General features: G+C 48.5%; 1 protein-coding gene and 1 long non-coding RNA gene across 5 annotated transcripts in view; one reads left to right on the top strand and one right to left on the bottom strand.

The window, feature by feature from the left end:
• TGFB2 (transforming growth factor beta 2) overlaps positions 1 to 2,569 on the bottom strand; it is a 62,201-nt gene extending 59,632 nt beyond the window's left edge. For all 3 annotated transcript variants that reach the window (XM_090263321.1, XM_090263322.1, XM_090263323.1), the window contains exon 1: positions 1,607 to 2,569. In XM_090263321.1, coding sequence (XP_090119447.1) covers positions 1,607 to 1,952 — 346 coding nt within the window. In that variant the 5' untranslated portion in view covers positions 1,953 to 2,569. The remainder of the gene's footprint in view (positions 1 to 1,606) is intronic.
• Positions 2,570 to 3,421: 852 nt separating this feature from the next.
• On the top strand, positions 3,422 to 11,904 carry LOC149992325 (uncharacterized). Of its 2 annotated transcripts, none has more exons than XR_016508267.1 (3): positions 3,422 to 3,910; positions 6,288 to 6,356; positions 11,806 to 11,904. It is a non-coding gene; the product is annotated as an uncharacterized LOC149992325 (long non-coding RNA). The 2 variants fall into 2 exon arrangements; XR_016508268.1 differs by having other exon boundaries at positions 3,422 to 4,032.
• Positions 11,905 to 12,520: the final 616 nt, after the last annotated feature.

Raw genomic sequence — 12,520 nt, 5'->3', positions numbered from 1 at the left:
CACCCCAGAGAGAAAGCTTTGCTTCCTTCAGGGCATAGCCAGGGTGGGGTGTATTTATCAGCACTGCAGTGGATGGTGCCATGATGACAGTCATAAAATTGTCCTGCCTGCCAGGGTCCCCTGCGTCTGCTCTGCCCTTGGACAAGAGGAGAAGCCCCAGCACAAGCGAGGGAGGATGGGGCTGAGCTACGTGGGCTGGCATCCTGAGGCCATCAAGGAGGAGGCAGGACAAGTCCCGGAGCTGCGACTTGTCAAACTAAAAATAAGTATTGGAGAAGAAGAGCTCCACCCCGCCACTGGAACCTCGAGGATCAAATGATCAAGATGGGCATATCATCTATTTAGGAAAGACACAGAGACTTTGTGGAGGCGGCCAGCAAGATACAGGGCAAGGAACTGGGTGGGCAGAAGTGGGCAACCAATGAGAAGTTTACAGCTTGGGGTTTGGGCTAAGCAAATGTGGAAGCTTTTCTTTTCTTTCTCTTTTTCTTCTTCCTGGTATTTAACCCTCTCAGGTACCACTGGATGCTTCTTTTCTTTCCTTTCCTTTTTTATTTTTTTTAAAGAACTTGGAACTAAAGCTAAGCTCACTGCCCCCCCCACCTCCACCCCCCCAAGGAACTCCCCAATAAATCATTTCACTCCCATTGCTACTGTCTGCCAGCTGGTTTTGAAGACACTGCCCTCAGAGAAGCCGGTTTATTTTTATTTTTTAAAATCGGCTGTGTTCTCCTCTATCTGAGATTCAGGAATGCGCCCAAATGACTGCAGGAGCCCAGGGCTCAAGAGGGAGAAAAATAAACGCGTAAGAAAAATGACCTGCTAGACCGCGGGCTTAAGGACGCAGACTTGAGTGGGTTCTGGAAAATAACGTGAAGTCAAATCCCTTTCAGCGTCGTCAGAAACAAAACTGTCCTTCCCAACACTCCAGGTGACATCAAAAGGGGCCGTGGTTACAAGAGCTGGCCTTTGGGGAACGTAAACACCTAGCTGTGGCAATAGGTCCAAGAATCGGGGGTTCGGAGGTGGGTTTTTCGAGGGGTTTCACCAAACCGGGTTTGTCTTGGCGATGCTGATATTTTGGGGGGAGCTCGAGACAATAGGGAAGCCGGGGGGAGCCATTTGATAGGTCGGCACGGAGAGGGGCGCCTTCCCGAGAGCCTAGCTTTGAGCCACCTTTTTTTTTAACCCTTCATGCACCAGCTGGACCGTCTCCACGCCCATCGGGGCCAAGAAAAGAAACCCACCAAGATTCCCCTGCTGAACTCGGCCCCAGGGAGCGCCTTTCGGGTGACAGAGAGCTGACTTCTAGTGGTGGCCGAGCACAGAATTTCAGGGGCGAGGAAGAGAGGAAAGCGTCTTAGAAAGGACGGAGGCGAAGGCAGGGGAAGGGAGGAACGGAGGAAATACAGTCGGGAGGCAACGCTTCCGAGGCTGAAGTTCTCAAGCCCAGAAGCGGAGAGGAGGCGGGTGGGTGGAAGGGCAGGAGGAGACCGAGCGGGGCGGCACAGGGCAGGGCGATGCCTGGATCCCTGGAATGGTGGCCGTTTGGAGAGATTCGGGCAGCGCTAAGCCTCGGGGAAGAGAAGCAAAAAACAGTACTTACTTTCCGAGGATAAGAAGGGCGGCATGTCTATCTTGTAAACCTCCTTCGCGTAATACTCCTCGTCGCTGCGCTCCCGCTCGCAGGCGGCCGCCCTCCGGCTCGCCTTCTCCTGGAGCAAGTCCCTGGTGCTGTTGTAGATGGAAATCACCTCCGGGGGCACGTCCTCGGGCTCTGGGTACTCTTCTGGGGGGCTGGTGAGCTTCAGCTTGCTCAGGATCTGCCCGCGGATCGCCTCGATCCTCTTGCGCATAAACTGTTCCATGTCGAGCGTGCTGCAGGTAGACAGACTGAGCGCGGCCGTGACCAGATGCAGGAGCCCCAAAGCGCTCAGCACACAGTAGTGCATTTTTTTTAAAGGTGAAAAAAAAAATTAAGTAAAAATAAAAATACAAAAAAATAAAAATAAAAATAGAAAGAAAGGAAACCAGTCAGTCTCCAAGTACAGATCAGGTAGTTTTTTTGTTTTTTGTCTGTTTTTTAATGCGAAACTTTTGCGAACAACCGAGTCAATGTCCAATAGGACAAAAAGAAAAAAAAGGTATCTTGCTCGAATTCCTTTAAAAAGAAAATGCCTGTAGCTCCCAAAGTGGAGATATTAACACACGATGGGCAGGGGAACCCTCACTTGGGGGAGTAAGAAAAAGTTTTCCTGGAGCGACGAGGCTGGAGGGAAAGAGTCGAGGGGCTATTAGGCAGGAATGGGTTTGCGAGGAGGACACGGAGTTCAGTGTGTCAGTTTCGGGTGCGGAGTGGCGGATCTGAACCCGGCTCCTCCTGCCAAGAGGGAAGAGATGAAGAGGCCCCGGGCCTGGCCGCTGGCAGGCGGGAGGGACGCCGGGAGCGCTGCGCGAGGGCCGCGCGGCCGTAATTTATAAATTTAAAGCCTGAGCGGCTCGGCCCCGCGGTCCACTGCGGCGCAGGGAGCAGCAGCTGCTGCAGCTCGGGAGCGGAGGAGCGCACACGTGTGTGAGTGTGTGTGGGGGGGGGGTGCGCGCGCGCGCGCCGAGGGCGAGCCTGGCGCGCCGCGGGGAGGTGGCTGCGCTGCGCGGGGCGCTCGGGACGCGCTCGGATCCGCGGTGGCCGCAGCGCCTGCCGAGGAGGCGAAGATCCTGTGCTGGAGCTGCGCGCTGTGGCCTCCACCCCGGCCGGAGCGCGCCAACCCGCCCGGTTACTCCACGTTGCTGCCGCCGCTGGCGAAGGCGTCCAGCCTCCAGCTCCCTCCTTCTCCTGCTCCTCCTTCTCCTTGCGCTCCAAACGCCAAACCGGCAACAGGCGGCGGGCGGCCGCAGCCGTGGCTTTCACCACCTGGGACCTCTGGCGGGGCAGTTTTATTCCTAAGGGGGTTGCGTAGGGGCTCCCTTGGACGCCCACCCTTTCCCACCTCTCCTGGTTTCTCTGTCCCTTGGACTTCCTCGCTCAGGGGAGGTAGGCACTTGGCACCCTGAAATCGACCTTCCTGCTTTCTGCAGCCAGCACCCTCTCTGCTGGACCCCGAATGGCTCCCTAGACCGTTACACTAGTTCCCCATCTCTTTCCCCAGCCTCCTTCGCTTGCTCTTGCTCTCTTGCTCTCGCTCGCTCTCGCTCTCTCTCACTCACTCTCTCTCTCTTTCTCTCTCTCCCTCTCTCTCTCGCTGGGAGCTTCTGGAGCTCCCCTCGAAGCGACCCTTCTGCTGCCAGCAGATAACATCACGGGCTTGCCTGGGAGGAGAGATTTATAAGTTCCCTCTGGACCACGTGTTTGCCTTCAACAAAGTGACGTGCTAGGATTACAGTCAGGAGCCCTCTCTCTCCCTTAGACCGTGGGCTCGCCCTGAACCGTGGAGGGGGTGTGTGTGGGCAGGGAACGGGCGGGGGGAGCGCGCGCCCCGACAACGCTGATTTGCGGCACTCACTTTATATAGTCATTCTGGCCCCGGCCGCCGAAGGATGCGCTATCAAGCCTCCCGTTTTGAGTCCGTGGGGCTGGCTCGCTCACAGCCTCCCCATCCCTTGCTCCGCGGTGGAAGTCTTCCCTCCTGTGCTGTGTACTCTGCACAGACACACACGCAAGTGAGCATCAGCTCACTCTGGGCCAGGCTAGCCCTGACCCATGCCTTCCCACCTGACAGTCACCTCCTGCCTGTTTGGTGGCATACTTTCTGCTGTCCCCTCACACGAGTCTAGTGCCGTGTCCTGAAGCATATCTGTTCTCGTTTGTTACAGTCTCGTCCTCCGTTTGACTGTGAATTGCTCCAAACAGACCTCTGTGCTTTGTACCCAGAGCAGGAAGCATACTGGTGTGTTGGGCTGTTGGAATGAACAGGTATCTTCTTCAATTGCTGCGTAAGACATTTCTGATACGGCTTTCTCTTCACCTTCTTATCCGGCTAGACAGTCCCCACCAACTTCATTCCTCCCGTAACATACATCCAGGAAGCTGGAATAGTGTTTGATGTCTCCTGTTATGCATGACACATAGCCTGGCGTTTTCTTTCAACCTGGCCCACATTAGATGGATACAAGCGTTCTTGCCACTGTTCACATCTCCCTTTCTCTCTTGTTCGCCTTCAGTTACTCACAGTCCACATTTGCATCTCGTCGTGACAGGCCCTGCTGACTGGACAGATGATTGAAACTGGAAACTGTTGAGTTCTCCCTCAAACCCAAAGCCTCCATATTATTCCCTGACTACGTGTTCCTTTTATTACAGAAAGGTCAGAAGGAACTTCCTTTCACTTGTGAAATGTACACTTTCCATGTATATGGGGCCTCAGTTTTTAGTACGTAAACAGAAGGCTATACAGTCATAACATCGCACGTATTACACCTCGTGAGATAGGTCGGTACATGTATTTGGTCATTTAGACTTCACAGCAGCATTACAAAGGAGGTATGATGATGATGATCGTCATCACTTATTTGTAGAAGAGGAGACTGTGTTGTGGAGAAATTAAGTGGTCAGTTTGAGACCACAGGAAGTAGTACAGCTGCATTCTGCAGTCAGGATCCATTGTCACTATGGACTTCTGAGACACAGCAGTGCCAGGGTATGCCTTACAAACGTGGATTTTGTGGTCATGTTGAGTCTGGGACATACTGGTGCTCTGTTACAGATGCACAATCCCCATCATTACATGAAAGGCTCTGAGAATTTTTTGGAAAACTCTTCAACTCTTTAACCCAAATTCCCATGAACATGCATTTTCCCCCTTTTCCACATGGGAAAACTCTGGAGTAAATGAATTATTCCAACCCACTTCTGAATAATTCTGGAAGTTACATGTAAGTCAGTGTGGGCAGGGGGCTTTGCCTGAGGTCAGCTTCACATGGAAGTGACTTGAAAGGAGATTACTGGTCACCACTCCAATAGGCAAAGCCAAATACACTCAAGGACGGTTAGGAGTTTCAGGAAGCTGTCACCCTCTGAGTTCAGTTTGAGAAGTGCAATGATGTAGCTGCACACAATCGGACAAAAGTGACTATTCTTATGCTGGGCCAATGCTGATGACGGAGGTTGAGCCTCCCCTCAAGCCAGGGAGACCCCCTTCTTGGCACAGACACACACACACCTGAGGTTAGTGGAATAAGATCAGAGTGGGGTCAGAGCAGCGAAGGCCCATCTATGCCACTTCTAGAAAAACAGCCTAGGCCATAAATTCTTCTGGCAAACCCCGCCCCCCACCCCTTCCGAACATGAACATATACTTTTGCCCATGATTCCTGGTTTGTTGGACACTCAGTTTATAATTCCTTAGACCCTCGGTCTATTCCTAAGAGGCTACATTTAATTTCCCCAAAGGCCAGGGAGGTAGGACAGGGGAGGGGTCTGTGAAATGTTCTGATGTAGGTGAGCCCCTCTCTACCTCTCAGGTGAGCAATCCTCTGAACATGTAGCAGGTCAGACTGTTAAGAGCTCTCTCCCTGTAACTAGAAATGAATCCTTTCTTGGTTAAATAACTCTTCTGGAGTCTTTTCATCTCTACATTCGAAAAAGTCAGCATTCACTCTATTTAATGAGATCTTAGTATGTAGGAGGGGCTTTGTACAGTCTTCATGGTAAAAGGGTATTTAACCCAGGTAGACCTGGTTACTTCAAGGAGGCAGGAGAGCACAGTGGTTAAAAGGGCCGGCTCCAAAGTCAAGTTTTCTTGGGTTCAGATTTCTGTCCCTTTCTGACTTTGTGATCCTGGCCACGTGACTCATGCTCTTTGTGTTAGTTTCATTTGTGAAATGGGGTAACTATAGTACCAACAATGTAAGGTTTTTGTGAGGAATGAACCACACAAGGTACAGAAAGCACTTCTAACAGCCTGGCACCTACGATGTGCTCAGTAAATGCTCCTTCCCAGTTTCTTAAGCTCTCACTTCATCTTGGTCAGGGACGTGGAATAAAGCATGTGGCCTCCACCCTTTCTCAGATGTAAATAGAATGAAAAAGCCTGGCAAGTTGCCAATAAGAATTTGCTTCATGGTTATCCCTCCTAGCAATTTCTCCAAGTACAAGGTCAAGTTCTCTTAAACAGTATGATATTTCGAAAAAAAATTATTTTGCCCCCAGTAATTGCAGGAAGAAAGGACAAAAAAAAAAAAAAAAATACACTTTTGATTAATAGAATTCTATCCTAGTCCAGTTGTGTCCAAATGGAAGATGAAGGTCTCTTATTATTTAACCCTCTAAGACGGAATTCTTTGTTTCTCAGATCACAGAAGCAGAGGGCGCAGCTGTTTCGGCCACTGGCCCCGCTCGGCTCATTCGTGGGCCTGTTCACGTAAGTCATGTGGAATTCCTACCAGAGGCGAAACAAATGTTTGCTAGGAAGCCAACTGCTCCTTCTGTCCTGGAGTTTCATGTCTATGGATCATAAGAGCTGAAGGTCTAACAGGTTCTTCCCAGCTCGGATGAAAGGGCAACTTCATTTAGAACAATGCCGAAAGCTTTCTGCAATGGTTTCAAGCCTTAAAAACCAAGGGATGAGGAGAGAGAAATATATGGACCCACTGTGATTGATTACATATTGCTCTAAATAGTGACGCTTGAGAAAAACAACATAACCCTTTAATGTGAAAATATACCAAAAGCCTTTTAAGTTCTCATTTATAATTTGATATTTGCTATAACTGGAGAACAATGTTTGGTCTGTAACGACTTTTATCTCAGGTTCTCTATAGATTTCTTTAGAGAAACAAGTTTCTGCTCTCGACAATGAAGCGGCAAGGTTAGTGATTTGCCCTGGAAAAGTAGTCCAGTTATTATTTCCATTCTGTGTCTGCAGGTTAATCTAAGAGAGAGGTGATGAGAAAGGAGGGGACAGCAGGCAGGGAGGAGAGGGGCTTAAGATCAGAGGCGGTAAAAGATACGTAATGGGACAGGACCACGCAGGGGCCTCACGGGTTTGAGGCTTTAATGTAACACCGTGAGAACAGTTATCTTAACCTCTGGGGCTGTGATTAGCTGATGGATTGTTGGCTGTGACTGTAGGGCCCTCAGGTCTCTGCAGGTCTTGATATTTCAGAAGGAAGTCTTTCTCTAGGAGGTGTCTCTCAGTGGCCTGGGCTTTGTCAGCCCCAAGGCCTACTGAAATCAGTTGCAGCCTCTGCTTTCTTGCCCCGTTAGCTTGAGTGACTGATATAAGAAAATAGCATTTAGTGACTGACATACATCATCATTTTGGGGACAGTTGTCAGACAGTATAATATGGCTATGAGCTTAATAAAATACTAATGTTCCTAATAAGAAGCCGGCAGCAGTTTTCCTTAGTTTTTAGGGCAATTTGACACCCAGCCTTACAGAATCTCTGCTCTAGCTTCACTTAGCTAACCATCCAGGATCCAGAGACACATGTCACAAAGCAAGAGCCAGAATGAGGCTGCTGGGGAGACAGGGAGAGAGAGAAGGATGCTTCCAAGGAAGAAATAAAAAACGGAGGAAGGAAAGGAAAAGGCAAATGATAGAGAAAAACATTATGTTCTCATAATTAAAAGAGCGTGACATTAAAATTAGTGATATGGTCACATAAAATGCAATTTTTATTTTTTTAAGGTACGCAATCTTTAAATAGATTTCTCTGCCATCATTTCAGTGGGCTTTACGAGCAGTGTAAAATCCCAAGGCATAAATTTCCATAAGCAATGCTACCAACCTTTATTTCAAACAACCTTGCCTTTCTGCTGCCTCCATTATTCTGCAATTAAAAGATGAAAAAATAAAAACCAATAGGCCAGAGTAAGTGCACATAAAGGAAAAACCTGCAGGTAGTTTTTTGTTAGAAGAAAAAAGGAGTACATAGTAGCTTAAAAAGCCACGTGTGCGTACGCTTTAGTAAGGACTTTAAAGAGCAGAGCTGGATGGGTTGTTCTGATTTACACAACGGGAGATGGGTGGCCAGCTTTGTCCTTGTCACGAGGGCGACCACAGAACTGATCACACCAGCCTGAGTGCTCTCGGAACTGAAGGGGGGACGATCCGTAAATACACACGTGGAAGGGCAACAGGGGCGGACCAGGACGGCCCCCCCATCATTCGATTTAAAATGAAGCCCCTTCAAAATCGGAATCTGCAGAACACACCAGACTTTCACAGTTTCTTGGTTACAACAGGGATCTCGTTTGCCTACTTCCAAGCCTTTTGTTGTCTCCGCCTAAGCGGCACAGTCGAGTAATCACCACCAGAGCTGTAATTTGAAAACGCTTGTTGTACAACTCTAGCGTTTGTGTAACCTTGCAACTCCCCCAAACGGACGCCCCTACGAGGTTCCTGGTCAGGATTCTTTTCAGCTCCACGACAGCCAACGTGCCACAGGGGGAGAGGGAGGACGAAGGTAAGAATGACGGGGGACTCAGGAGCATTTCATGTAGTCTGTGTTCAGCCAAATTCATTTTTAAAGTTTGGAACATTAACAATAGATGAAGAATCCAAAAAGCGGCAATGAGTAACGCCCCCTTCCCATGTTAGTGAACAGAAGGAGAGAACAGGGGGCCTTCTGCTTCTCCTTGGTGTTTATGGGGCACCCACTAGTGACTTTTGACACGTGGGCCCTTCCTGTTTAGTAAACATTTAAGGCTGCACAACAGCGGGGACACCTGAAGTGAGCATCACCCAACTGAGAGGGCTGCGTTTCCCATCACCTTGAATCTTTTTATGACCGAGATCCCGACAATTCGTTTTTTTTAAAGAGTATCTGTTAGATCTATGTGTCCTTTAAAGCACAAAATCAGTATCTTTACATTCCCATCAAATAGCAAGCTCTGCACTATAAACTAAAGAAATAAACCTAAAAACGCGTGTGTGCTGTGACCCAAGGAAACTTCAGGAATTCAGAGAAATGATTTTGGCTGCCTGGTTATTAGAAGTAAGTTTTTTTTGTTGTTGTTGTTTGTTAAAGAGGTTTGTGGTGTTAATTAAGGTCCTTAAATAGCAGACTAGTTAGAAGACCCATCTGCCTATTTGGCTCGTGGTAACAATTAAATCGAATCAATGCCACGACTGTAATGACTGTTCAGAACCTAAGCCACTCATCTGCTTGCAGGGGAAGAAAACGGGGTCGGTTAATTCAATGACAGTCCAACGCCTGCCACCTAGAGGACAGCAGTGGGGAGGACCTGTTGGGAGAAACCCACAGGCTCGCTCTCCTCTGGGTGTCTTCATCAGCTTGGTAAACAACCGTACAACGTCATTTTGCTGTGAATCCGTCCTTAAAACTGTAGTTCACAGTTTTGAGTTTCACCTCAAGGACGCAGTCCATTGGTCTGCTGGAGGCAAGGCACTGGATAACTCAAATTCCTGCACACAAAATGAAAACTACATTTCCGTATAAAGACTGGGAAACGTATTTTTAGTAAAAATCCTAGATTCATAACGACTTTCTTAACGATAAAGTTTTGGTTGCCTGCTATCTCATAGCTAATAACATTCTCATCTAAAACTAGCCTTCGTTTGTAAAGCATATTTAGAATATCTAAATTCTTAGCAGCAAAAGATGTCAGCACTTAAGACTTTAGTACGTTACGTCGTGAAGTCGCAAAGAGCAGTATAAAAGGACAAGTTGCGTCCCAACAGACGAGCTACAGGAAGCCACTCTAGTAGTGACAACAGGCTGACAACGCAGCACCCGCTGCCAGAAACGCTCACCTCTGGGCGACACATGGTGGCTGCCGCTTGGTCACAAACAAGAGGGTCACGGCGTTCGTCAGTGAGGCTGAGATGTGATGTGCCCCCTTCACTACTTTTCCAGAGCCAAGTTCAGTTTCTGGAACTCAGGTCTGTAAGGCGTGACTGTCATCTGAAAGGTGAGGAATCACCGCTGCGCACAGCAGCTCTGTGTGACCTTGGCGAGTCATTTCACCTGTGGTCTGTTTCCTCGCTTCATACAGCGCCTACCTCCCTGGATGAATTAAGGCATTATAAAAACCTTTAACCCTGCCCGGCACATAATAATTACTGTTTGAATGTTTGCTGTGAGGACACTTTCTGTTCCAAATTTTACTTGGATGATTGATGAGACTCTCAAAATAAGAGGGTTGAAAGCAAACATAGGGAAAAAATGTTCTTAGTCAATCAAGAAAATGGGTTTACTTTAAAATAGATTTTTATTTGTCAAAAAAGACAAACAGGTGATACACGAGAGGGAAGGAGGCCTTTTTTTTTATTTCAATCCTTAAAGTAGGGTAATTACTAAAATTGAAAAGAAAAACTCGAATTCTAGCAAATAGGACTACTGAGACAGTCATCATTGCACCTCTCCGTATCAGCCCTTGACGTGTTCTATCAGGGCAGTATTTATAGTTTGGGTTCTGGAACATCCTATGTAGGCAAAAAAGTTTTAATAAATGTCGGTCCCTTTTTAATTAGTGTGAGACTTGTCCTTGCACGCTGTCAAAAACTGTTTTCTTAAAGAATGTGTTCTTATACTCCGGTAGTAAATTTTTAGAATTAAAAGAAAATTCCTTATACTACCCATGTTTTTCACCTCACTCTTCAGTTAACGTATCACTGACATGTATGTTTTCGCCAGTCTTCATAACCAGTTTACAACGGTTGCAGGAAGGGAAAGTACCAGTCTCCTTACGGGTCTTCATGGCACTGAACTTCGGCTGTCTAAAACTTCGCTTTTAAAAACAAGGCTATAATACTGTTCACGCAGCTTGATTTTTTGTAATTAGCGTCTTTCCTACAGAGGGTTTCTAGAAGCAGAATTAGTGGGCCTCTAACTATCTACTGTCCACCTGACTGGAAGCTCCTTCATCCAGAACAGGAACGTTTACAATCACACGGGTCGGGAATGGACACATCTCCACGCCCAGCGCCCCGTCCTCCAAACGCGTAAGAGGACACTTCCTGAGGTCCTACCAGGTCTCAGGACTGTGCTGGACACTGTACAGACCTTTTTCAAACCCTTACCATGTGAGACCGAAGGCACCGCATGCCTGCTTTCCATGCTAGTCTCAAAAAGTTTAAAAATTTTCGAGGAGAGATGTAGCTAAGAGTCCAAACTGAACCCCGAATCAGCTATGACTCCAAAATCATGCCTTATCATCGAACAATAAATCCTATTTCTGAAAATGGCTGACATCAGTACAACGTCACTCAGTTGTCAGAAGGCCCGAAACAGGGCGGCTGTGCAGTCTGTCCCCTCGGAGTCCCTCCCGTTTGCAGAAAAGGGCAGGAGCCCCCGAACCCTTCCGACTCCGAGCTTTTGTATTCACAATATACTTAGCAGAGCCGCTGCGGTTGTACAAAGACAACTGTTATGTAGGAAGGACCCTGATGTCACGCCTGGCGCTACTCCGTGTTTCAGGGTCACTGCTGTGTCTGGCTGCCTCGTGATGTTTGGAGAGCTGATGTCAACCTGTTGTTTATGTCCATTCCATGGGAGGGGGCACATTTGTACCTAAGACTGAAGCCTCAATCTGCAGGCGCAGAGAAGCAACTGTCTAGCAGCCGAGGGTGAATCAACAGGGGGGAGGCCACCCGAGGTCACGGCCCACGGCCATGTCCCCACGCAGAGCCCCAGCTCGTCCTTGACCCCACACCGCTTTGGTGTTCTTGCTTTGATGTTTATGAACAGACTGCATTAAAAACGCAGGATGATTCAAGGGTTAGAGAAACTGTTATTTGTACAAATGTGGTTAACACCTCACCAGTTTAAACTGGCTGTGCTAATAATAATAATAATGCTCACTGTGCTCCGTTTTTTGTTTGTTTTTTGCCCAAATTTGCAGCCTCCACGTGCAAGATGTCGAGTGCGTGCTGGAGTCAGCTGGACAACAGAAGGCGCTCCCGGGGTTACTGTACAAAGACAGGTGTTACGTAGAAGGGAGGCTCCCAACGTCCGTCCAAAGCATGGGGGTCACGTCCCAGTTCGTCACTACTCCCAGGACTTTGTTAAATTAGCCACCATCCCAAAGAGCGCTTAGCGCCATGCCGTTCCACTTCCCAGTCTGCTCACTGACCCTGCTGCTGTACGAGGGCCGAGCCTCAGAAACGCCCACCCAGCCCTCCGCTGCGGGAATCGGGGACGCACCGGCTGGCTGGCCCGAGCTCAGACGCCCGTTTTCTTGGGGAAGGAATGAGAGAGCTTTTTGTGGGCATGCAGTGGTTCTCTCTCCTGCTTCCAGAGTTTGTTCTTAATGGCAGCTCACCTCAAATAGCCTTCATGCTCATAATATCTGCAGGGCTCCACGGACCCACCCTCCCTGTCACTAACAGGCTCCGTGGGGAGACGGGACAGAGCATCAGTCACGCTGATGCCAACAGATGAACTTGCGGCAAGGGCAGAACGAACGCAGCCCCCTCTGCAGTGTCCCCAAATACAGACGGAGGTAACGCATCAACAGAGTGCCGACAAACTAACCTAGTCACAGTGCTAGACAACCTTCATTTTCCTCGGGCCCCTATTAATGTACAACCTAGATTGCACTACAATAAAAATATTTT

This window comes from Furipterus horrens, unplaced genomic scaffold (assembly GCF_987537825.1).
Source record: "Furipterus horrens unplaced genomic scaffold, mFurHor1.1.pri manual_scaffold_15, whole genome shotgun sequence".
NCBI classification, from domain to species: Eukaryota; Metazoa; Chordata; class Mammalia; order Chiroptera; family Furipteridae; genus Furipterus; species Furipterus horrens.
Note: the sequence above shows the minus strand (reverse complement) of the source record. Positions and strands in the feature narration are given on the sequence as shown.